Source organism: Sparus aurata, chromosome 18 (assembly GCF_900880675.1).
Source record: "Sparus aurata chromosome 18, fSpaAur1.1, whole genome shotgun sequence".
NCBI classification, from domain to species: Eukaryota; Metazoa; Chordata; class Actinopteri; order Spariformes; family Sparidae; genus Sparus; species Sparus aurata.
This window is the reverse complement of record NC_044204.1, coordinates 23,854,323-23,882,242: the sequence shown is the minus strand read 5'-3', so window position 1 is coordinate 23,882,242 and position 27,920 is coordinate 23,854,323. Positions and strand designations below refer to the sequence as shown.

General features: G+C 38.0%; 2 protein-coding genes across 2 annotated transcripts in view; both read left to right on the top strand.

Annotated features, from left to right (window-relative positions):
- The first annotated feature begins 5 nt into the window (after positions 1–5).
- LOC115568649 (hemicentin-1-like) lies at positions 6–27,912 on the top strand. The gene is made up of 8 exons (XM_030396150.1): positions 6–318; positions 15,918–16,241; positions 16,425–16,682; positions 24,863–25,186; positions 25,346–25,603; positions 26,658–26,975; positions 27,227–27,430; positions 27,728–27,912. Exons 1-8 carry the CDS (start codon positions 111–113, stop codon positions 27,910–27,912), a joined length of 2,079 nt encoding a protein of 692 aa, XP_030252010.1. The 5' UTR covers positions 6–110.
- Positions 3,049–27,920, top strand: part of LOC115568775 (uncharacterized) — a 54,799-nt gene continuing 29,927 nt past the window's right edge. Inside the window, exon 1 of the mRNA XM_030396359.1 lies at positions 3,049–3,087. The gene's annotated coding sequence lies outside the window, so the exon portion shown is untranslated. The remainder of the gene's footprint in view (positions 3,088–27,920) is intronic.

Sequence of the window (27,920 nt, the reverse complement as noted above, 5' to 3'; positions counted from 1 at the left end):
CTGTACAGAATGACCAAGATCGTATTAGTATCTAAAGTGATGTGAGTGTGTTTCCTTCAGCTCCTGTGTCCTCTGTCCTGCTGGTCTCTGAGTGTCTGTCCCAGGGAGAGATGAGGGTGTCCTGCTCCTCTGAGGGAGGGGACAGTCCTCAGTACAGCTGGACTCTGGATGGACACACACTGACAGACACTCAGCTCCTCTCTGGAAATAAAGACAGTAACACCATCACTCTGAGACAAGACGTCTCAGGACAACTGGTCTGCTCAATCAGCAACCACGTCAGTAGCGTCTCGCAGAATAAAACGATATCTACCTGTGGTCAGTGATGAAAAATAAGTGATAGTTACAACACTTATTCTGACACTGTGTGCATCAGTGATCATCTGTTTCTTTCTACAGGCTTCATATTCATTGACTGCATCTCCAGTGGGACGCACATATCACAGTGGGTGCACGAGGCCAATAACACCCTGTGTGATGAGACAACAACAGCCCCTACCTGGATCACTGAGGGTAAGGAGCTGACTGTATCAAATAAGCCACCAAAAGCCCCGACCATGATCACAGCAACAGAGGCGTCCACTGTAGGTAAGAAGAGTAAAAGAAAAATAATGTCCAAAACTCACTCAAAACATCACCCATAGTAATCAAACTGTTCCTTCCTCCAGCAGAGATGACCCATGGTGCTTAAGTCCAAATCCACTCCTGATTTTTGTGTCTCTGTGTCTGAACAGATCAGTCGCTGCTCATCTGTGGACTGAGAGAAGCTGTGGTGACTCTTATATTAGTCTTGATCGCCGTCTATTTTGTTTGGAAGAAGAAGAAATATGAGAAAGCTGAAGATTCTGCCGTCCCTGAAGAGATGGACTATGAGAACTCTGTTATGATGGTTGAAATGAGAAGTTCTGCATCTGAACTCTGAGAGGACAAATGTTATACTGTGACCCTAGTTCTATGATCAGTGGAGCTGAGCCATCTGAATTCATATATTTTTACATTTTTGTTTATTTTTTGGAGGTGAATGCTTTTTGCTTTTGTATTGGTCTTAGTGAGTTATAGTTAGTTATTCTGTATTTTGTAAAAATTATGATTTTGCACCCAAAGCATGTCTTTAACATTGTCTTTTAAAGCCCAAGATGACATTTCACACCTATAAAGTTACTGGCATATTAACAAAATATGATTGAAGTCATTCAGTCGGACTAATTTGAAATAAAGAATTATGTTTTTTACGATATTTAGAAATATTGATCTGTTTTTCTTTGCTTTGTTTTACAAACAGTAACAATATGAAACATTTAAAGCATTTAATATTAGAAGTTTTGTTGTAGTTGTTTACCTGTTTGTTCTGTCTCCGAAACCTGTCAGTCCATTTAGGTAATCTGTCTTTTTGTTGACATTTTGATCATGAACCGCTTGAATGAAACAGTTTAGCTTTCTCTATATTGATTGGGTTTTTTTGTTTGTTTGTTTTTTGCAATATCAGCACTTTAAAGTTTTAGGGTGTTTTAATGAAGAGTATTCAGTGGAAGGTCACAAAACTTTGACAAGTTAAAGTTGAGAAAGAAAAATGAAGAAAACATTCAGACATTCATATTCTGTTGAGTCCATCCAGGCACATTACAGACAAACAGCTTCAGCCTGTTGAGAGCCAACAGCACAATGTGAGGGTGATTATTTTTGCACCTTGGTGTGTATTTGGTGTGTATTTCTGTCGTAAATTAGGACGTGAATTAATCAGTTGAGTTGAAGAAGCAACTTCCTTGTCACGTAGTGAATGACACCACAATTAGAAGTCAAACAAACAGTTACATAAAACAACATGGTCACAAAGCCTTTATCACAACGTCTGACTTCACAGTTTACTAATAATGACACTCAACTCATAACAATTCACTCATGTTTGCAAATTAGAAGCCAAGATGTTGAACAGTTGTCATCAGATTCTAGTTTGATGGCAGAATATTGCTGTGTTAAGTCAGTCAGTAAATGCTGGACGGACAGCGTAACATCATGCCTCTGTGTTTTCACCCTGTTGATACACAACTCGGACAGAAGACAAAACAATCACCCTGCACTTTGTTTTCAGTCTCCACGCTGGTTGTAAACATCAACTATGGCTGAAAAGAAAATTCAAACAAATGGATCCATATATTATAATGTTTTGAGGAATATAAGACATTAACATCCTGTCATACTGTTCAGTGAGGAACTGGTTGCCTGCATTTTTCTGCTTCCTTTGACGTGTTGTCGAAAACACGAGAAGCATCACTGTGATGTCTGAGGATGTCGTGTGAGCTTTGACTGTCTGAAGTGGTCCAGTATTGAAACAGACAAATAAAACATGAGCCCAGACGATGATACTGAGACTTCACTGTGTTAAACAGACTTCATACAAGTGTCCGTGCATACAAGCATCCTGAGGATGGTCGTGTCCTCCTGTCTGCCTAAAACACCTTTATGTTGTCACGATGATGGTCTTCGGACAAAGAGGTTAAATGATAAAGTCCTTCACAGAGGTAGTGATCCAATAAATCTATAAGGCTTTTTGGTTTAAAAGATCTTTATAATGATTAAAGCTGCGTGACCTCAAAGTGAAAATGGGTGTAAATCAAAACGATAGAAACATTTTTCTGATGTTACTTCACACAATTTCTGAACATTCAACCTGAATTTGTTTCACTATTTCAGATAGTTTGATGTTGTGTGCAAAGCTCAGTGACTGTGTATATTTGTCCAACAACTAAACTAAAAGGCTGCAACAGAGAAACAGTTTTATATACGAATCTTAAATTGAATCTGAGACTCTTACAGTCAATAACTTTGTAAGTACTGACCACATTAGCTTAGCTTCCACTTTCACCTCTAAAGTGTACTATTTTTACAACACCATCACACCTTCTTATCCAAAACTAATTTCTGATTACTTCATCTTTGTCTTCTTCTTTTTCTTCTCCTTCCTCTTTTTCTGAGACCCTTCAGACAGCTCAGCTTAAGAGCAGCTGACTGGATCAACAGAGGCTGAACACTGAGGAGACATGGAGGCCGTTATTGGACTGTTGCTGATGCTGCTCGGAGTCTCTCATGGTGAGATGCTGAACTTTTTAATTTGACGCATTTTATGTAGCTGTGGGACTAAAAGTGTTCCAATATAAATGTTGCTCTTCAATTGGCTGATGTAAATCTTTGCTATGGACAAAAAACCTGAGAGCTTTTTATGGCGCAGTCGTTCTCATTGGTGAGCCATGAGGCAAGTCCAGGTGTGCTGTGTGATTTTGTTAAAGCCAAACATTATTTTTGCAAAATACAACTACACAACAGAATATATATATATATATATATGTTAAATGTATATCAGTATTTATACACATTACTTATCCAATACAGAGGCAAATTCTATTCCCTAAGAAATCCTTTAAGGTGATATGTCTGTCTGTCTCTCTGTGAACACATTTTGTCAGTATTATAGCATCGTAACTGTGCAAGATGCAATCATGAAATTCTGCAGGTGTGTAGTTGAGATCAAAATGAAGGTCAAGGTTGAAAATGAGTGTGATACGACCCCTGATCACTGAGTACTCATGTGATAATGTAGTTATGACTACTGAGCACTCATGGGACGATACATTAATGGGCTTCATGGTGTGTTCACATCACAAGATGGTCTCTAGTTTTTCTTCACACAGCATGGCTGAATTCACTGTAGCTGTTAATCTGAACAAGTTATGATGTAGTGTATGATATCATTGTAATCACTGAGCATCAAAACATTAGGAGTAGATATTACATTTTTGAGTTAGGATGTTTTGCACAGGAGATATGATTCAAAATACATAATTCAGTTATGGCATAAAGTAAAAATTACCATCATGGCTGCCATGCCAGATTGAAAGATTTTTTTACATATCACCTGAACTATCTAGTTTCCTTCTTCTTTAAATTTACTGTTCATCTGAACAAGTTATGATGTAGTGCAGGTATGATTGTAATACTGAACCATCAAAACATAGGGGTAGACTTCCCCTTGGTTAGGTTAGGGTGAGGAAAACGGTTTACCCTATAATACCTGTTTTGATCGCCAGGATCATGGATGGAGGCTGCCTGACTTCCAGTGGATGGTTTTGGTCGCTACAGACACTCCTGGAAATGTCCATGGCTCCAATAATACCTCCTCTTTCCCCTCCAACTCCTTATGTGAAAGTCTAATAAGCATTTAATGTGAACTTAATATGCCGCGTCTGATACAAGAGTCAACCTACACTGTAAAAAAAATTCTGTAGAATTTACGGTAAAATACTGGCAGCTGTGGTTGCCAGAACTTTACCGTAGAAAATACGGTCACAATGTAACTGTAAATTTCACATTAGAGAACTGTTATTTGTTTACGGTAATTTGCTGTAAAAATAACAGTTATCATATAAACCTGTTTACGGTAAATTCTTTTAAAAATAACATATATACTGTAAACCTAATTACAGTCCATCAGTGAAAAAACACGGTAAAACTGTAAGATATATTACGGTATTTTATTGCAAAGTTCAACTACGGTAAAATACTGGCAGCTGTGGTTGCCAGAATTTCACCATAAAAAATATGGTACAACACACATGGAATTACAGTTTGTTGGCGTAGATTTTACAGTCAGCAAATGCAAATGGTAAATTATAAAGGAAATATCCAATTAAGCCCATTGTAAACCAAAGTACAGACTATTATTGATAAACTTTAAGAACATCTCTTTGCATATACACATTCTCTTTGAAAAACAGAACTTGTCTAGTATACTCACAAGGCAGTGCTTTCCACAAGCGCCGGCTGCCGGCCATATAGCCGACTACACAGTTAACTCCAGCCGGCTACTTTAATGACTATTATTTTTCGATTTTAATAAAGTTAAATGTTTTTCTAACAGACTGACAATAATGTCAAACTGAACCGCACTCATTAAAATTGTGATTCGCTGTGCTTGTACTGATAATAATCACAAATTACTCCGATCATCGCCGACTTCATTGATCACAAGGGAGAGAAACTCATCCGCGGCCCCGACACGCGGTGTGTGTGCGCGCGCACTCAGCGGAGTCAGTGTGTCGGCTGTCGGAGGCGAGAAGCAGGGCTCACCATAATAGCTTATTTTGTCACCGGTAATCCACTCTTCTCTTCCAGCGTCCATTTAGCAATACCTGCGACACGTGCTGGCATCAAAAAACACTGTCGGTTGTACAAATGAAACCAAACGGACTCTAAGAGTGTATTTTCATTAGCTGCTAAGGGAGAAACGTTCACTGAGTGTTTAATTGTGTAGCCACCACTGCAGACTGTGAAGGTGTCATGCACCGACAATAAGATATTTACAAGCCCAGAACGCCTCATGATGCAATATCATGTGAGCTTGTATAGCCTATTATTTATTATTTTCAGTGCGCATATCACAGTTTTTATTGGTGCATTAGCGTCTGGCATACTTAGTTACACTAATGAATAAAAGAAGATGCGATATTTTGTAATAATAATAATATAATATATAGAGTAGATATTGATGCTGATAATAATAATAATAATAATAATAATAATAATAATAATATGAACGGTTTTGGAGTTCATATTCTTCTCCTGCTTTGAATGTTCATGTTCATTGTTTATTCCTGCCCATAGGTGTGGGAAAAATGCCACCGAAAAGAAAATGTAATCAGCAGACTCTGGAAGGCTTCTTAAAGAAGAGAAGTGGTCAGTTGAAGTGCTTCAGAATAGTATGAGTATGAGTAAGATTCAGATTACTTTATTCGTCCCAGAAGGGACATTCATTGTTGCAGATTCAGTTTTTTTCAGATTATTTATTTCAATGGTAGCACTTATACCATAATTAACGTAGGCCTACATGTCTTATATTGTTACTGCTGCAGTATGTGATTTAGTAAATTCCAGTCATGTGCTACATGAATTAGACACATGTTTGTTTTATAGTACCAGAAGAGGAAACAGCAGCCCCATACAGGTCCAGAGCAGAACCAGAGAGGGACACAGAAGAACCATGCAGCTCCACTGCACACCCAGACAGGGCAACAGTAGCCAGGTCCACAGCAGACCTAGACAGGACAACAGGGCCAGACAAGAATATTGTCCCTCCTTCTGAAGTCATCACACTATTGGAAGAGTACTTTCCAGAGGCAATGAAGAGCAAGACTCTCCACTCTTCTTACACCTGCTCAGGTGTGTGCTCTGCTCTTTCAAGTACAGAGCTGTCTAGACTTAAGGAGGGAGGCAAGACCCTGTTCAAACATAGTTGGCTTACTAATAAGGACATTGCTTATTCAGAAGAGACAGGTCTGTGGTGGCTGATATACATTGAAGAAAAGGGGATGTTCTGCTTGCTTTGCAGAATCCACAATTCCTCTAACAAGTTTAATAAACAGGAAACATTCAACCTCTCAGCCTCCATAAATTTCAAACAGAGTGCCATTAAAGAACATGCCATATCCAATACACACAAGGAAACCTATCTAAAAGAGATGGAGAGAAGACATTCCTCCTTGGCTGCTCAGTATCAGTCTGCAAAACAAGCAAGAGACACAGTCACAACCAACTCTTTCCTTTCCACGTACTGGCTTGGCAAGGAGGAAGTGGCAAACTGCAAGTTAAAATCTCTCCTAGAACTGGAAGAGGATTTGGGGCTCTCAGAAATGAAGCATTTTCAACAAAGAAGCCAAAGAAGCCAGAAAAATATGAGACTACTTTTAGGCCAGCTGATTAAAAAGAAACTTATTTCAAAAGTTAAGGATGCCAAATACTATAGTATTCTAGTGGATGAAGTCTCTGACATTGCTGTGATGGAGCAGTTACTAATTTACATTGGTTATGTTGATGTTCATGGAGAGACTCATTTTGACTTCCTGGAAATCAAGGATGTGCTTGAAAACAGTCCATCTGCAAATGCAGAAACCATCACAGAGCTCATCATTGAGGAGCTGAAAGAATGTGGATTGCCTCCTCAGAATCTCTGTGGTTTTGGTTCAGATGGCGCAAGTGTCATGACAGGTTCCAAATCAGGGGTTGGAGTACGCCTGAAGAAGACCGCAGTAATTATGATTCGAAGTCATTGTATTAACCACCGTCTTGCACTGGCATGTGGGGACACTAATGACTTTGTAAAGTACATTCAGGTTGTTGAGACAACATTGAAACAAGTCTGGAAATGGCTTGAATACCCAAAGCACTCTGCAGCATTTGTAAAGGCCTGTAAAATCACAAGAAAGTTGGATGTTGAAGCTGGGAAAAAGCTGGACAAAAAGCTCAGTGTTAAAGTGCAGAAAGCATGTCGCACAAGGTGGCTTTCAACAGGCAAAGCTGTTGCCAGTGTTGGCCAACATTTAGTCCCACTACTCCAGACTTTCAGAGACATTCAAGATAATGATGCAACTGCAGCTGGTCTCTTACAACGTATGAACAACACTAAGTTTGTTGGTACACTACTGATGCTTAACAAAGTGCTACCTCACCTGAACACGTTGTCCAAGATCTTTCAAAAAGACCACACATGTTACTCATGTCTGAAGCCATCTCTTGAATATACAAAAGCTATGATTCAGGATATCCAGACCAACTATGATGTTGTCAAAGACCTGAGTGACCATGTTGCTTCTGATGGTCCATATGCAGCTTTAGAACTCAGTGGTGAAAAGGATCCTAAAATCATGCACTTTCTTACAACATTGGTCCAGAGCTACAGCACAGAGCTTGTGAAAAACCTGGATAATCGCTTCAAGGAGGCCTGCCCTGTGTTCCAGGCCTTCTCTGTCTTTGACCCTACTTGCCTCCCAAAGAGCACAGATGTACAGTTCCTGAACTATGGAGATGATCACATTAAAGTTATCTGTGAGCAACTGCAGTTCAACACAGACCAGGCTTTAGCACAATGGAGTAACTTTAAATATGTCATGGCAGGTTGGTGAGTTCCAACCCATGTGCTGAAAGGTGAAGATATCTCTCCGACAGCTTTCATCCTGAAAAAAATTGTCAAGGAGCAAGCTATCCTGAAAGAGGCCTTTCCCTTCATTGTTGACATGGCTACAGTTTGCCTGTGTCAACCACTCTCTAATGCAGTGGTAGAAAGGGGTGCTAGTGCTGTTAAAAGAATAAAAACCAGACTGAGGAGCACCCTTAAAAATGACATGCTTTCTACCCTCCTGCACATCTCCATAAATGGCCCAGGAAGAAGATCCCCTGAGTGTCAAGAGATGTTAAATGAAGCCACCAAGCTGTGGAGACAGAAACACACCAGGAATCTCCCATCTCTCAAGACTCTTCCCAGAGTTGGGGGTAAAGATTATGCTGAGGTCAACATGCCAACACTCATCAGCACTGGAACCCAAGTCAATCTCATTGAGGAGAAAGAAGATGAAGAGGAAGGCTTAATGGATAAAAGGGTCCAGGTTGAGGGAGAGGGTGTTGCAAGCACCAAGAAGAATCTTAGTAGGGCCCTTTTTGAGCTGGGCATGGACTCTGATCCTGAATGGGAAGATAGTGACAATAGTGAAGATGATTAAAGAGGGAAATGGGTATATAAAACTATTGGAAAAAATGACTCTGAAGTGCTGGTAGCTTTCTGGACTTTTGTTTAGTAATGTTAAACTTGACTCCTCAGTTGTCTGTACTTGTTTGGAAATTGATTTTGTGAAGACAGCATAGAACAATGCTTGAGAAAGGCTGAGACTATTATTTGTTTTATAAGTTATTACTTCAGAGTATTTTTATTTTAGTTTACTACCAAGTTTTAATAAATGAAAATAAATATAACTGTGGTGTTATTATTATTCATTATTACTACATTATTATTATTATTATTATTACATTTAAGACCAGTGTATAAGATCGTACCCCCCCCCCCCCCCCCTGCCCCGGCTGGCTACTTATGTATTATGGCTGGCTAGTCTGTGTCATAGTGGAAAGCCCTGACAAGGCAGTGTTGACATCTTCAAAAGACAGTGTGTGTCCATACATATGAAGGATAGTCCATGGTAGAAGAAATAAACGTCATGAAAAAAGGAGCCACTTGCCCTGTGTTGATCAACACTAATGAGTCACTGAGTCCAGACTTGGCTGAAGAGGGCTCTTAACATGGACATGGTGTTCAAGAAACTGGAAATTAAAGCATTCAGCAGTCACCAGTTCTGCTTGAAGACTCATGTGTTGTCCATCTGGTGTCCACTGTAGACTGGCATGATCCTCTCTGCAGCCAGAAAAAAGAAACAAAGCAAAGGTTAGATTGATGCAGTGCCTGAGCATGATGCCTACAGAGATAAATTCAGCCTTCTGCTGTTAAACTGAGCTCCAATGAGCTATACATAGAATGAAACCAGTACTCTGGAATATAGTTTTGCAGGTCATCAGGAGTATTTCATTTATTTTATTGTATTAGTGTGAAAAGTAGAAACAGTCACTTTTCAGGACTAAGTGATCATCACTATTTGTTTCACCCTTGTCGAATTGCAGCCTAAATCCTGAATCCTGTCCATAATACTGATTTTTTTTTTCTACTGTATGTTTGTATGAAGCTGTTGGCACCGTTCACTTGAGGGAGATCGATTGAGTGTAGTTTGAGTTGTGCTTGCATCTACTCATTTGCTACACTGACATAAACCATAGCTTACCTCTAATTAGCCTTGACAAGACTGGTGTTTGAGTCATTGGGTCCAGACTTGACTGAAGACAGGTGGGACAGAGTCTCATACAGACATGTTACAGTGTTAAGGAAACTGGAACTTTGGGCAGGTGTTGTCATCATTCCTGCTTGAAAATTCACCAGCAGTCTTCAATCAGGTGTTTACTGTGGACTGGCATGAATCTCACTGCAACCAGACAAAGAAAGACAACAAAGAAAACATTGTTAATGATAATAATGATAATTATTATTATATAGCACTTACACTGTTGCAAAGTGCTTCCCGCAACAACAACAACAAAAAACAAAACATTAATTAAAGAAGTTGGAACAGAAAAAAAATTAAATGGTGAATGAAGAGTAGGTTTAAAAAATCTCATAAAAAGGCCATCCTATAAATATGATTTCAGGAGGCGCTTAAAACAGTTAACAGATTTAGCAGATCTAATAGATTGAGAGAGACTGAGGGAGAAACTGTGGAGAGTGACTACAGCTGAAAACACACAATCCTTTGGATTTGACATCGAATCAGTGATTTTGATTTTTTTAAGGATAGTTCCGAGGATTTACCCTTAAGGAACTCCAGATAACAGGGTAGTAGACATATATGGGAGACATAATTATTGATGTGGCCATGTAAGTATTTGACAGGTATGAAGAAACAAAAACATTTAATGGCAGCACCAGTTCAGAAGCCAATCTATTTAAATGTACTCACTGAAGATGAGTGCTGATAACGATGACGACGAATCAGAGTACTGGCCATACCGCATTCCTGCAAAGTTGATTGCCTTACATTATCCAGCTGCACCGTGCTGTGGAGAAGGTGAAATTATTTGTTAAAAAATGGTATGGCTAAGGTGTTAAAGGGATCATTCTCACTTGTTATGTTATCTTTGAATTCGCCTAGATCAAGTGTCAATAAATGTTTCCTTCGTAATACATCCAAGTCTCCTTGTATCATCTTTTATTAAGAGTAAACCAGTTTCTCCATTATCAAAGTCTTAACCGACTTGCTACAGAAGTTAACGTTACAGCTAAACATTTTTCTAGCATTAGCAACGTTAGCTTTAGCTAACGTTAGCGACTTCTCAGAGCCCTTAAGTGACTCTTTTATTCGGCAAAAAGCAGATAGTGACATGTCCAGCAACTTTTAAGATATAGCTACCTGAACTCCTCTGCTTGAAAGTCAACTAATAAGAGCTAACGTGGCTCTGCGGCTAGCTAACGTTAATCAGACAGTCTCAATGAGCTGTGAATGTGCTTACCTGAAGAAGAGACTCTGCTCCTGTGGGCGCGAAGAAATGGCGGTGACCTGAAATTTCAAGCTTCCGTTAACTCGCGGTCCTCTCTCTCTCTCTCTCTCTCTCTCTCTTCTCTGTCTGTCTGTCTTGTCTGTCTGTATCTATCTATCTATCTATCTATCTATCTATCTATCTATCTATCTATCTAGCTGTGTGTCTGTGTGTCTGTCTCTCTGTCACAACAACAAACACTGTTCCTGTGGGCGCGAAGCAATGGCGGTGAACTGAAATTCAAAATTTCTAGCTTCCGTTAACTCCGTGGTCATCTCTCTCTTTCTCTCTCTCTCTCTGTCTTCTCTCTCTCTCTGTCGTTCTCTGTGTCTCTCTCCTCAATTCAATAAAGCTTTATTGACACGAACAACTACAAACACAACAACGTTTTCATTGTCATGTTTTACATATAATAAAAAAAGGACATGTACAAGAATAAAATAAAAATAGAAATTGTGTTTTCACTATACAAAAGAAAGATATAAAATAAAATATACTATTATTTTATGGAAGCCCATTTCCGCCACTTGACAAAAATTATGAGATACTTTGACTTAGTATCTCATAATTATGACTTAGCTATCTCATAATTTTGACTTAGTATCTCATAATTTTTTTTCATCAAGTGGCGGAAATGGACTTCCATATTATTCAAAAAGGATGTGTTAACAATGTTGCAATAAAACTCTATATGATAAACTCTAACGATTGTTGTAGGCCTATGTTTTCCTGTGGGACAATAAAGTTAATCTTATCTTAATTCACTGTGTTTTGACAATAATACAACATTTATAGTTTTCTATTGCATTAAGTGCTTTGTGTCGGCCCGAACAATGCCCCTTAACTGTGATATAATAAGCACATACCACGGCCTGTCATGATGTATTGCTTAAATATACCATACTTTTTAACATTCTACTTTCTATACAAATGATGGTATGATTTAATGGTTTTGTACCGTAAATTTAAACGTAAACATCAGCAAAATCTGTAATTCAGACAGAATGATACCGTCAATTTTAGGGTAATTACACGCTTGTGACATTACGGTATTTTACCGTGAATTTAGCAAACTTTTTATAACATTCACAGTAAATTCCATATTTTCTACTTAGTAAGGCCGTAAAATTTAAGTTATTTACTGTTTCTTGATTTACGGTAATTCTTTGTGTAAATAAATTTCTTTAATGTATTTACTACAGTGATATACAATTTCTTATTTTACGGTATTTTACTGTTGCTATTGACAGTTTTTTACCGTAATTTCTACAGACATTTTTTACAGTGTAGGACTTATCTGTGGTTTGCAAAAACATTTTATCCAGACTAATGGGCTGACATATTTGTTAGTGGCGTCTTGTCATTCATTTTGAAGAAATCCAACGATCAAAATTGTTAACTTTTTCCAACTTGTGTCGAATTTTCCAGGTGTGGAAACCTACTGTGATGGCAAACAGGATGGAACTTAGTGTTATGGAGCTTTGGGAGGAACTGTGGTCCTGCTGCTGATGGACAGCGCCTCAGAAATATTTAGATAGGCGTGGTCAAACGAAACAAGAATGATACTGCAAGGGAAAAAGAATATGATTGTCTATAATCTATTAGAAAACAGATCCTCATTTACTCCCAGTGAAGGAACATTTCGGATCAATGACCTGAGCACGACTGATGGTGGTGAATATACTCCAAGAATCCTTGATTCATTTGGCTCTCAGCCTCGAACTCAACAATTGACCTTTCAAGGTGAATAACTTTTTTGCTAGTCATTGTGGCAAGGAGCTGAGTTAAATGTAAATAAGGGGGGTGGGGGTGGGTGGGGCACAGGGTCGAGACCGATGAGGCAGACAGTAGATGAGTAGAACAAATGTTTTTTTTTTTTTTATAATGCTGTAAAGGAAACCTAAAAAAAGAGAAACTGGAAGTGTTGAAAAGAGATTTCAAACAAGGGGAGTACAAGAAAATATATTTTATTAACAGAAACAATCTAAAAGAAGCCAACTGTAACAATACTAAAACTCTAGTGGAATAAGTATAATAAACTAAAATCAGTGGGCCTCAATGGGGGCAGACTACTGGAAAAAATACCTGAGGACACCCAGGCCACACTGATAATCAAGCAAACAAAAAAAGACACTTCCTGAAACAAAGACAATCAAACGTTAGCAAAACCAACAACCCAATTGATAATTAAACTTTAGATTCACTGACTGCAGCTTATCCAATGGGATGCACTTATCACAGAGAGTGCTTGTAACCAGCCAAACCCAGTGTACTGATACACCAACAGCCCTGACCATGATCACAGTAACAGAGGCGTCCACTGTGGGTGAGAAGAGTAACATCATGATGTCAATGAAACCCTTCACCCACCAATCAATCAAGACACAAGTCTTCATGGATGTAAAAGATTATAGCCAAATCACAATCTCTTCCTGTTCCTCTCAAATTTACTTCTTAGCAGCTCACAAACACCTTCCCATAATAAGTCTCCGAGTGTTTTCTTCATTTGTGTCACTGTGGAAGCTCTGATCGAACAAAGGTTATAAGTTGTGACTCAAGTTCTATGATCACAAGTGGAGCTGTCTGACTATTATGTTTCACATATGCTTGATATTTTTCTCAGAAGAGAAAAGTTGATGTTTTGAAGATAAATAGTTTTAACTTATAAGCTATATATTCTGAAATTGTTGATTTGGTATCTTAAGGACCAAACTGTCATTTCATGAGCATATGAACACGTGATTTAAGTGCTTGAGTATGAAAATATTTAATTATGTGAATAATGATTGTGTTTTTATCATCTGATCATGATTACAAATATATTTTAATTATGTCTTTGAGTAAAAATGTAAATAATGCCAAATTAATTTTTATCAAGCTTTAATTTAGTTCCTGTCAGTCAGTCATGTGACATCAGTCAGTTTATTTAAAGTTCCTGTATGTTGACATTTTGATCATGAACTGTTCCTTTAATGACAGCTGACACCAGACTCATCGTCAGTATCAGGTGTGAGGTTTCCCTCTACTGGTTCACAGAGGTTACTGTGAACCAGTACAGCATCTACACACAGTATGTGGTATGCACCTTTAATATTGTTTTGTGAGCAGCAGATAAACACAGAGAGAAAGAACAAACACACTGTTGTCGCGCTCATAACGCCGAACTGCTGCACCTGTGTAGAGCTACACAGTGTAGACGGGAGCCAGACATGTTGTCACTGGTGTGGCTGTTTTTTACAAGCAGAACATAACACGAGGAAAAAGAAAAGTCTTATAACAGCTATGGAATATCAAATAAACTATCATTGCTCATTACATCGTAGCAGCTCGTATACTGTGTGTATGAAACAGCAGGAAAAGTACTAATCAATACAAAATAATCAAGGAGCTTTTACTGCTCAAGTGGCTTTACTAAAACAATCTGCTCACTAGATATTGAGTGTAAATGATGTTTGTATAGAATAATTAACAGAAAGTATCTATAGAGCTGTTAATGTCTTAAGAATCCTTAATAAAACAGTCTGCCTCTCTAGACATTTACTGTTTGTTGCTGCAAGTGTAATGTCAGAGCGATTTCTATATTTACAGGCGTCAAGCTTCATTGAAGAGTCAGTGGAGGGCGACAGACTCTAATGAGAGGAGAGAGAGAGGAAGGTGACGTGAGGAAATATACACATGAGCTTCAAACCCAGAACATTACAGAGAAGTAGCTCCAGACCACTGTGGGCAAACAGCACAGTGTGGTTATGTTTATATTAGATATTTTAAAAGTTATTAAAACTTTGCAACCTCAAAGTGAAAAGTTAAAGCAAAATGATAGAAACATGTTACATCAAGTAAATTCAACCCGCACTCATCTTACAATGAGTTCATTATTGTGCTAAGCTCAAAGGACACAACATTATATTTCATATGAGGAGAAATCGACTTTGAAATCGTTAAGCAGATGACATGTTGTTTCTCAGACTTTTAGAGTTTATATGTCTCTAAGTACTGACCACATTAACTCAGCTTCCTCTTTCACTTCCGAACTGTACTATTTTCACAACTCTCTGCTTGGTCAGAGTTGTCACATCATCTTATCCAAAGTCGACCTCTATGAGAAGACATTTCAGGCTGCTCAGTTCAAGATCTGCATGTTTGCTGTTAAATAAAGTAGAGAGGTTTGTCTGGAAGCTGCTGACTGGATCAACAGAGGCTGAACACTGGGGAGACATGGAGGCTGTGATTGGACTGTTGCTGATGCTGCTGGGAGTCTCTCATGGTGAGATGTTCAACTTTTTAATTTGACATTCCTGATGAAAGCTGCTTTATTTTATTCAAACTCAAATGCCGTATGTAGAAAGGATTGACTGAGTTATAAAGCTAATGCTGAATCTGAATCCCAATCACAGTGACATCATACCGTTAAACCAGACCTACAATTTTTCAATATATTAAGTTTCCTCTCAGATGTTTTATTGTCATATATTTGTTCATGGATGTACTGCAAAACAACATTTGAATGTCCAAAAAGTTTTTGATTTGACACATTTTTGGCAGTTGTGAGATCGAATATGTTCTAAACGTACAGTTTGACATCATATACAGATGGGTTGCAGCTGAAACACTGACCCAAGAGTTACACATCAATGCAATAAATATGATTAATTATTTCTTTTTATCATCCTTGGTATTTGATTGACTGCCAAAGATCTCTGATAGTGAAACAACAACAAAGATCTCTCTGGTGTTATTCTGAGTACTATGTATGTATGACAGGAAAGTCAAGCTGTCATTTTCTACTTCTTCTTTTTTCTTCTTTTTCTACTGAAATTGAAATACAAACAACAGTAAAGAAATAAAAGTGTTGAAAAACATTTTTTTACACATTTTAAAATGTTGTTCTCATTGTTGTTTATTCTTTGGGGGTTAAAGGGTCAAAATAGTTTACTTTATTTCAATTTCTATTTCAAAATGTCCAGGTGTGGAAACCTACTGTGATGGCAGAATAAATGGAGCTCAGTGTTATGGAGCTTTGGGAGGAACTGTGGTCCTCCGACTGATGGACAGCACCTCAGGAATACACAGATACCAATGGTTCAAAAACAAAACAGTAATACTCCGTGGGATAAAGAATAGTATTTCATTTAATCAGTTAGAAACCAGATCCTCATTTACTCCCAGTGATGGAACATTTAGGATCAATAACCTGAGCAGGACTGATGATGGTGAATATACTCTGAAAATCTATGAGAGTGGAAGTGGACGACCGTTAGATCCTCAGATTCTACAGCTGAACATTCAAGGTGAATAACTTTTTTTGCTTATTGAGGAAATAAGTAACATTGATCAACATAAATGCTTTGACTGAACAACATATCTTTCATATTCTTTATATATTTGTATCTGTGTCTCTTCTCTATCATAAACTGTACAGAATGACCAAGTCTGAGTTAATATCTAAAGTGATGTGAGTGTGTTTCCTTCAGCTCCTGTGTCCTCTGTCCTGCTGGTCTCTGAGTGTCTGTCCCAGGGAGAGATGAGGGTGTCCTGCTCCTCTGATGGAGGGGACAGTCCTCAGTACAGCTGGACTCTGGATGGACACACACTGACAGACACTCAGCTCCTCTTTGGAAATAAAGACAGTAACAACATCACTATGAGACAAGACGTCTCAGGACAACTGGTCTGCTCAGTCAGCAATAATGTCAGTAGCGTCTCGCAGAATAAAACGATATCTACCTGTGGTAAGTGAGAACATGATGAAAAATAACTGATAGTTACAACACTGATTCTGACACTATGTGCATCAGTAATGATCTGTTTCTTTCTACAGGCTTCATATTCATTGACTGCATCTCCAATGGGACGCACATATCACAGTGGTTGCACGAGACCAATAACACCCTGTGTGATGAGACAACAACAGCCCGTACCTCGACCACTGTGGATAAGGAGCCTGACATGACCATGATCACAGTAACAGAGGCGTCCACTGTGGGTAAGAAGAGTAAAAAAATAATGTCCAAAACTCACTCAAAACATCACCCACAGTAATCAAACTGTTACTTCCTCCAGCAGAGATGACCCATGGTGCTTAAGTCAAAATCCACTCCTGGTTTTTGTGTCTCTATTTGAACAGATCAGTCCCTGCTCATCTGTGGTCTGAGAACAGCTGTGGTGATTCTTATATTAGTCGGGATCGCCGTCTATTTTGTTTGGAAGAAGAAGAAACATGAGAAAGCTGAATGCTCTGCCGTCCCTGAAGAGATGGACTATGAGAACTCTGTTGTGATGGTTGAAATGAGAAGTTCTGCATCTGAACTTTAACTTTCTGAACCAACATCTCAGTGTCGCCTCTCAGCTGTTGGCTCTGTGTCTTCAGGATGTGAAAATAGTGTTTAGAGGGGAAATTCTCTTCTGCTTTTTTTATTCCTCTCAAATTCTTAGTGTTTTCTGCATTTGCATCACTGTGAAAGCTCTGATAGAACAAATGTTATACTGTGACCCTAGTTCTACGATCAGTGGAGTGGAGCCATCTGACTTGATATATTTTTGACATTTTTGTTTGTGTTTTGAAGGTGAATGCTTTTTGCTTTTGTATTGGTACTTGTCTTAGTTATTCTGTATGTTGTAAAAATGATGATTTTTTAACCAAAGCATGTCTTTAACATTGTCTTTTAAAGCCCAAACTGTCATTTCACACCATGAGAGTCACTGGCATATTAACAAAATATGATTCAAGTCATTCAGTCGGACTAATTTAAAATAAATATAATGTTTTTTACGATATTTAGAAATATTGATCTGTTTTGCTTTGCTTTGTATACAAACAGTAACAATATGAAACATTTAAAGCATTTAATAGTAGCAGTTTTGTTGTAGTTTTTTACCTGTTTGTTCTGTCTCTGAAACCTGTCAGTCAGGTTAGGTAAGCTGTCTTTTTGCTGACATTTAAGATCATGAACCGCTTTAATAAAACAGCTTTCTCTACATTGATGACTTCTTTTTGATTGTTTTTTTTGCAATATCAGCACTTTTTAAAAACGTTTTAGGGTGTTTTAATGAAGAATAGCCAGTGGAAGGCCACAAAACTCTAACAAGTTAAAGTTGAGAAAGAAAGATGAAGAAAACATTCAGACATTCATATTCTGTTGAGTCCATCCAGGAACATTACAAAAAGCTTCAGCCTGTTGAAAGCCAACAGCACAATGTGAGGGTGATTATTTTTGCACCATTTCTGTTGTAAATGGGGATGTGAATTAATCAGTTGAGTTGAAGAAGCTACTTCCTTGTCACGTAGTGAATGACACCACAATTACCACTCAATCCAACCGTTACATAAAACAACATGGTCATGAAGCTTTTAACACGAAGTCCGACTTCACAGTTTACTGATAATCACACTTAACTCATAACAATTAACTCAGTTGAACAGCTGCATCAAATCCTAGTTTGATGGCAGAATATTGCTGGGTTCAGTCAGTCAGTAAATGCTGGAGGGACAGCGTAACATCATGCCTCTGTGTTTTCACCCTGTTGATACACGACTTGGACAGAAGACAAAAACAATCACCCTGCAATTTGTCTTCAGTCTCCAGGCTGGTTGTAAACATCAACATATAGCTGAAAAGAAAATTCAATAATATAATAAAATTCAAGAATATAAGACATTAACATCCTGTCATACTGTTCAGTGAGGAACTGGTTGCCTGCAATATTCTGCTTCCTTTGACGTGTTGTCGAAAACACGAGAAGCATCACTGTGTTGTCTGAGGATGTCGTGTGAGCTTTGACCGTCTGAAGTGGTCCAGTATTGAAACAGACAAATAAAACATGACGATGATACTGAGACATCACTATGTTAAACAGACTTCACACAAGTGTCCATGCATACAAGCATCCTAACGATGGTCGTGTCCTCCTGTCTGCCCAAAACACCTTTATGTCGTCACGATGATGGTCTTCGGACAAAGAGGTTCAATGGTAAAGTCCTTCACAGAGGTAGTGATCCAATAAGTCTATAAGGCTTTTTGGTTTACAATATCTTTATAATAATTAAAGCTGCGTGACCTCAAAGTGAAAATGGATGTAGCGCAAAACATTAGAAACATTTTTCTGATGTTACTTCACACAATTTCTGAACATTCAACCTGAATTTGTTTCACTATTTCAGATAGTTTGATGTTGTGCAAAGCTCAGTGACTGTGTATATTTGTCCAACAACTAAACTAAAAGGCTGCAACAGAGAAACAATTTTATATAAGAATCTTAAACTGAATCTGAGACTTTTACAGTCGATAACTTTGTAAGTACTGACCACATTAGCTCAGCTTCCTCTTTCACCTCCAAAGTGTACTATTTTAACAGCACCCTCACACCCTCTTATCCAAAACTAATTTCTGATTACTTCATCTTCTTTTTCTTTTTCTTTTTCTTCTCCTTCCTCTTTTTCTGACACCCTTCAAACAGCTCAGCTTAAGAGTAGCTGACTGGATCAACAGAGGCTGAACACTTAGTCTACTAAGCATTTAATGTGAAGTTGATGTGCCATGTCTGGTACAAGAGTCAACCTAGGACTTATCTGTGGTTTGCAAAAACATTTTATCCAGAATAATGGGCTGACATATTTGTTAGTGGCGTCTTGTCATTCATTTTGTAGAAATCCAACGATCAAAATTGTTAACTTTTTTCAACTTGATTCCAATTTTCCAGGTGTGGAATCCTACTGTGATGGCAGAATAAATGGAGCTCAGTGTTATGGAGCTTTGGGAGGAACTGTGGTCCTGCGGCTGATGGACAGCTTCAGAAATATTTAGATAGGCGTGGTCAAACGAAACAAGAATGATACTGCAAGGGAAAAAGAATATGATTGTCTATAATCTGTTAGAAAACAGATCCTCATTTACTCCCAGTGACGGAACATTTCGGATCAATGACCTGAGCACGACTGATGGTGGTGAATATACTCCAAGAATCCTTGATTCATTTGGCTCTCAGCCGCGAACTCTACAATTGACCTTTCAAGGTGAATAACTTTTTTACTTGTCATTGTGGCAAGGAGCTGAGTTAAATGTAAATAAGGGGGGTGGGGGTGGGTGGGGCACAGGGTCGAGACCGATGAGGCAGACAGTAGATGAGTAGAACAAATGTTTTTTTTTTATAATGCTGTAAAGGAAACCTAAAAAAAGAGAAACTGGAAGTGTTTAAAAGAGATTTCAAACAAGGGGAGTACAAGAAAATATATTTTATTAACAGAAACAATCTAAAAGAAGCCAACTGTAACAATATTAAAACTCTAGTGGAATAAGTATAATAAACTAAAATCAGTAGGCCTCAATGGGGGCAGACTACTGGAAAAAATACCTGAGGACACCCAGGCCACACTGATAATCAAGCAAACAAAAAAAGACATTTCCTGAAACAAAGACAATCAAACGTTAACCAAACCAACAACCCAACTGATAATTAAACAAGTTAAACCTGACACACACAAAGCAAAACAGAACAGCAGCAGGTGAGCCACCTTGCAGGCAACCACCACCAGGGACCAGCAAGAGGTTGAACTGAGCCAGCTGAGGCCTTTTACACTGCACCTGGGCAGGGGGAGGAGCTAAGGGAGGAGTTTGGCTGGACTACCTGGGCTGAGTTCACAACACCTGACTGTGGTTCACTACATCATGTTCACACTCTACATATATCTGTATCTATGTCTGTTCTGTACTAGAAACTGTACAGAATGACCAAGTTTGTGTTAATATCCAAAGTGATGTGAGTGTGTTTCCTTCAGCTCCTGTGTCCTCTGTCCTGCTGGTCTCTGAGTGTCTGTCCCAGGGAGAGATGAGGGTGTCCTGCTCCTCTGAGGGAGGGGACAGTCCTCAGTACAGCTGGACTCTGGATGGACACACACTGAAAGACGCTCAGCTCCTCTCTGGAAATAAAGACAGTAACACCATCACTCTGAGACAAGACGTCTCAGGACAACTGGTCTGCTCAGTCAGCAACCACGTCAGTCGGTTGTTGACCTGTGGTGAGTGAGAAGATGAGTGGAAAACAGTTTGATGATTATGACGCTGAAGATTAGCTTACATCAGTTATCAATCTATTTCTTTTCTGTAGGCTTCAGATTCACTGACTGCAGCTTATCCAATGGGATGCACTTATTACAGAGAGTGCTTGTAACCAGCCAAACCCAGTGTACTGATCCAACAACAGCCCCGACCACGATCACAGAAACAGAGGCGTCCACTGTGGGTGAGAAGAGTAACATCATGATGTCAATGAAACCCTTCACCCACCAATCAATCAAGACACAAGTCTTCATGGATGTAATAGATTATAGCCAAATCATAATCTCTTCCAGTTCCTCTCAAATTTACTTCTTAGCAGCTCACAAACACCTTCCCATAATAAGTCTCTGAGTGTTTTCTTCATTTGTGTCACTGTGGAAGCTCTGATTGAACAAAGGTTATGTGTTGTGACTCAAGTTCTATGATCACAAGTGGAGCTGTCTGACTTTTATGTTTCACATATGCACGAAGAGAAAAGTTGATGTTTATGGAGATAAATAGTTTTAACTTTCTAGTTGATTTGGCATCTGACTAGACTAAAGACTAAACTATCATTTTATGAGCACATTCACACATGTGATTTAAATTTTTGAGTCTGAAAATATTTAATTATGTGAATAATGATTTTGTGTATTTCTCATCTGATCATAATTACAAATATATGTTAATTTGTCTTTGAGTAATAATGTAAATGATGTCAAATTTAATCTTAAGCTTTAATCTAGTTGCTTTTGTTTGTTCTGTATTCAAAACCTGTCAGACAGTCATGTGACATCAGTCAGTTTATTTAAGCTTCCTGTATGTTGACATTTTGATCATGAACTGTTCCTTTAATGATGCTGACACCAGACTCATCGTCAGTATCAGGTGTGAGGTTTTCCTCTACTGGTTCACAGAGGTTACTGTTGTTGCTTTTGTTGACTGAACAACTACAGCATCTACACACAGCAAGTGGTGGTATGCACCTTTGATATTGTTTTGTGAGCAGTTAGTAAACACAGAGAGAAAGAACAAACACACTGTTGTCGCGCTCATTGTTCAGCCTTTGTTGCACCTGTGTAGAGCTTCACAATGTAGACAGGAGCCAGACATGTTGTCACTGGTGTGGCTGTTTTTTAGAACATAACACGAGGAAAAAGAAAAGTCTTATAACAGCTAGCAGTTCTTACACTGTGTGTATGAAAGAGCAGGAAAAGTACTAATCAATAAAAAATAATCAAGGAGCTTTTACTGCTCAAGTGGCTTTACTAAAACAATCTGCTCACTAGATATTGAGTGTAAACAGTGGCGTGCGCAGACTTTTTGAAGGGCAGGGGCGAAAAGAAGGGCACTTTAGCGCATGTTTTGGCTCCCAAGAGGGCACTTTAGCGCTTGTTTTGGCTCCCAAGAGTGCAGTTTATCATGTTTTAACCAGCCAAGGGGGCAGCTTAGTGTGTTTTGCCAACCAAGAGGGCACTTTGGCATGCTTTTTTGGCTCCCAAGAGAGCACTTTAGCAAACGTTTTGGCTCCCAGGAGGGCACTTTAGCGTGCGTTTTTCAACAATTGGGCCACAAGGGGGGGTGACTGCCCCCCCTGCCCCCCCTTGTGCACATCACTGACTGTAAATTATGTTTGTATAGAATAATTAACAGAAAGTATCTATAGAGCTGTTAATGTCTTAAGAATCCTTAATAAAACAGTCTGCCTCTCTAGACATTTACTGTTTGTTGCTGCAAGTGTAATGTCAGAGCGATTTCTATATTTTAAGACATCTATCTTCATTGAAGAGTCAGTGGAGTGCGACAGACTCTAATGAGAGGAGAGAGAGAGGAAGGTGACGTGAGGAAATATACACATGAGCTTCAAACCCAGAACATTACAGAGAAATAGCTCCAGACCACTGTGGGCAAACAGCACAGTGTGGTTGTGTTTATATTAGATTAGATAAAGTTGATGCAGTGAAACACTAAAATAATACAGTTATTTCACAGTACAGAGTTTTTGATCCAAAACATGTCTAAGATTTTAAAAGTTATTAAAACTTTGTAATCTCAAATTGAAAAGTTAACGCAAAATGACAGAAACATGTTACATCAAGTAAATTCAACCTGCACTCATCTTTCAATGAGTTCATTATTGTGCAAAGCTCAAAGGACACAACAAGATGTCTGCAACCAAGTAACACTTTCATATGAGGAGAAATCAGCTTGACATTTTGTTTCTGAGACTTTTAGATTTCACAACTTTGTACTGACCACATTAACTCAGCTTCCTCTTTCACCACCAGACTGTACTATTTTAACAACACCCTGCTTGTTCAGGAGTTTCACACGTTTCAGTTTTTCACTTCTTTTCTAAAGTCGATCTCTATGAAAAGACGTTTCAGGCTGCTCAGTTTAAGATCTGCATGTTTGCTGTTAAATAAAGTAGAGAGGTTTGTCTGGAAGCTGCTGACTGGATCAACAGAGGCTGAACACTGAGGAGACATGGAGGCTGTGATTGGACTGTTGCTGATGCTGCTCGGGGTCTCTCATGGTGAGATGTTGAACTTTTTGATATGACGTTCCTGATGAAAGCTGCTTTATTTTATTCACACTCAAATGCCATATGTAGAAAAGATTGACTGAGTTATAAAGCTAATGCTGAATCTGAATCCCAATCACAGTGACATCATGCCATTACACCAGAACTTAAATTTCTTCAACATATAAAGGTTCTTCTCAGATGTTTTATTGTCATATCAAGACTCTGCTGCACACATTTTTTAAAAACTTTTTCATTTGACACATTTTTTGCAGTTGTTAAATGGAATATGCTCTAAAAGTACAGTCTGACATCATCTTCAAATGTGTTGCAGCTCAATCACCGACCCAAGACACACATCAATGAAATAAGTATGATTAAATATGTTTTTATCAGCTTTGATCTTTGATTGACTGCCACAGATTTGATTGATCTGTGATAGTGAAACAACATGAAGGATTTCTCCATTGTTATTTTGAGTACTCTGTATCTATGACTGGAAATTCAAGATGTTATTTTCTACTTCTTCTCTTTTTATTTTATTTTTTTTCACTGAAATGAAATACAAATGAGAGACAGATGAGAAATAAAAGGGTTGAAAAACATTTGTACATAGTTTAAAATGACTGAAAGAGGCTTAAAACAATGTTTTACTGAAAGATCAGTACTTAAGCAAGCCAAGTTAAAATGTTCATAAACATATTTAATACATACATATCTATAGTTTCTTCTGAGGAGATAAAACAAAAAGGCTATATGTTTGATACAAAATACATTTTAATATGAATATTAAAGTTTATTAATACATGCAAGTTTTAGATTCTTTAAAACATATAAAAGTTCCATATTTAGTAAGAAGGATAATTTACTAAATTGTTAAAAAATGTATGTAAAAAAGCATTTTATTTAATATACATCATCATGTATGATATATATTTGTATGTATTAAAGGTTATTATTATTACTGATGCATTATCATGTGAGGAGCAGTTTAATGTTGTTAATTTTGAGTGTATCTAATCGTCATTACAGTCTGTTGGTTAGTTTCATTAATGTCATACATTTATAATACATTATAAATTGTATTTTGTATTTATGTAACATATTAATCTGAAAAAAGTGACAACTTATTATATCTGTAAAATGAATGTTGCACCTCAAAATTGTACTTTATCAGAGTACTTTAGTAAATGTACTTAGTTAAATTCCACCACTGGTCACAGGCCTGTGACAGAGAGCTGCAGCAGCCTCACTGTTTATGTAGTTCTGACTGTGTCTCATTGTTATTTATTTTTTGGAGGTTAAAGGATCAAAATTGTTAACTTTATTTCAACTTCTGTTTCAAAATGTCCAGGTGTGGAAACCTACTGTGATGGCAGAATAAATGGAGCTCAGTGTTATGGAGCTTTGGGAGGAACTGTGGTCCTCCGGCTGATGGACAGCGCCTTAGGAATATATAGATACCGTTGGTTCAAAAACAAAACATTAATACTCAGTGGGTTTAGGAATCATATTCAGATTAATCAGTTAGAAACCAGATCCTCATTTACTCCCAGTGATGGAACATTTAGGATCAATAACCTGAGCAGGACTGATGGTGGTGAATATACTCTGACAATCTATGAGAGTGGAAGTGGACGACTGTTAGATCCTCAGATTCTACAGCTGAACATTCAAGGTGAATAACAATATAAAGATCAATATAAATGCTTTGACTGAACAACATATCTTTCATATTCTTTATATATTTGTATCTGTGTCTCTTCTCTATCAGAAACTGTGCAGAATGACCAAGTTTGTGTGAATATCTAAAGTGATGTGAGTGTGTTTCATTCAGCTCCTGTGTCCTCTGTCCTGCTGGTCTCTGAGTGTCTGTCCCAGGGAGAGATGAGGGTGTCCTGCTCCTCTGAGGGAGGGGACAGTCCTCAGTACAGCTGGACTCTGGATGGACACACACTGACAGATGCTCAGCTCCTCTCTGGAAATAAAGACAGTAACACCATCACTCTGAGACAAGACGTCTCAGGACAACTGGTCTGCTCAGTCAGCAATAATGTCAGTCAAGTCTCCAAGGAAGAGACGACATCTACCTGTGGTGAGTGAGAACATGATGAAAAATACTGATAATTACAACACTTATTCTGACATCGTGTTGTCCTTTATTCAATATTTAACTTTTATTTTATTTGAGACATTAAATGCAGGTTTGTGATCGAAGTATGTTGGCAACAGTTTGGCATCATCTTCAAATGTGCTGTAGCCGAAACACTGACCAACATGTTACATTTAAATAGAAAAAAAACATGATTAAATATGTTTTGATCAGCTTTGATCTTCGATTAACTGCCAAAGATATGTGATAGTGAAACAACAAGAAATAATTCTCTGTTGTTATTAATAGAATCATGCATATATGACTGGAAATTCAAGCTGTTTCTTTTATTACTGAAACTGAAATACAAATAACAGATACTAAAAAAATACAATGGTTGAAATACATTTGTACACACTTTAAAACATTTGTACACCATTGAAAATGACTGAAAGAGGCTTAAAGACAATGTTTTACTGAAATATTTTAACTTTAGTGACTCAACTTACAATGTTCATGAACATATATTTGATACATATATATTCATAGTTTGGTCTGAGGAGATACAACAAAAACACAATATCTGCTATAAAAAATACATGTAAATATGAATATTTAAGTTTATTAACACATGAAAGTTTTAGAATCTTAATAACATATAATAGTTCCATATTTAGTACGAAGGGTAATTTACTAAATTCTTATAGAACTTACAAGTGTTTCATTTCATGTATTTCATCATGTTAACATATATTTGATAAGTTTCATCAATGTCAATACATTATATATTTCATTTTTAGTTTATGTAAAATATTCATCTAAAGAAAGTGAGAACTTATCATATCTGTAAAATGAATGTTGTACCTCAAAGCTGTACTTTATCAGAGTACTTTAGTAAATGTACTTAGTTACATTCCACCACCGGTCACAGTGACAGAGAGCTGCAGCAGCTTCACTGTTTCTGTAGTTCTGACTGTGTCTCATTGGTAATTATATTTTGAAAGTTAAAGGATCAAAATTGTTAACTTTTTTTCAACTTCTGTTTCAAAATGTCCAGGTGTGGAAACCTACTGTGATGGCAGAATAAATGGAGCTCAATGTTATGGAGCTTTGGGAGGAACTGTGGTCCTCCGGCTGATGGACAGCACCTCAGAAATACACATATACCAATGGTTCAAAAACAAAACACAAATACTCAGTGGGTTTAGGAATCATATTCGGTTTAATCAGTTAGAAAACAGATCCTCATTTACTCCCAGTGATGGAACATTTAGGATCAATAACCTGAGCAGGACTGATGGTGGTGAATATACTTTCATAAGTTTTAATTCAAGACGACGACGGGAGCGTCAGATTCTGCACCTGAACATTCAAGGTAAATAACTTTTTTTGCTTATTGAGGAAATAAATAACATTGATCAATATAAACACTTTGACTGAACAACACAGTTTATATATTCTTCATATACCCGTCTGTTCTGTATCAGAAACTTTACAGAATTACCAAGTTTCTCATGTTTACATGTATCTCATTTTCTACATATATCTGTATCTATGGCTGCTAGAAACTACAGAAATATAGAATGACCAAAATCATCTAAAGTGATGTGAGTGTGTTTCCTTCAGCTCCTGTGTCCTCTGTCCTGCTGATCTCTGAGTGTCTGTCCCAGGGAGAGATGAGGGTGTCCTGCTCCTCTGAGGGAGGGGACAGTCCTCAGTACAGCTGGACTCTGGATGGACACACACTGACAGATGCTCAGCTCCTCTCTGGAAGTAAAGACAGTAACACCATCACTCTGAGGACAACTGGTCTGCTCAGTCAGCAACCACGTCAGTAGAGTCTCGAAGGAAGAGAAGATATCTACCTGTGGTGAGTGAGAACATGATGAAAAATAATTACATCATATTACATCATATTCATTGACTGGAACTCCAATGACACACACATATCACAGTGGGTGCATGAAGCAAATAACACCCTGTGCACTGAGCAAACTGAGGGTAAGGCGAATTGCATGATAACATCCACAAAACTCCTCACTCACATCACACTAAACTGTTACTCAGCTAACTCTTCTGTCCTATCACAGCGATAACTTGACATGTGATTTTTGTGTCTCTGGACAGATCACCCCCTGCTCATACTTGGTCTGCGAACAGCTGTGGTGATTCCTATATTCAGTGGGATCGCCATCTATTTTTGCAAGAAGAAAAAATATGAGAAAGCTGAAGGCTCTGCTGTCCCTGAAGAGATGGACTATGAGAACTCTGTTGTGATGGTTGAAATGAGAAATTCTGCATCTGAACTTTAACTTTCTGA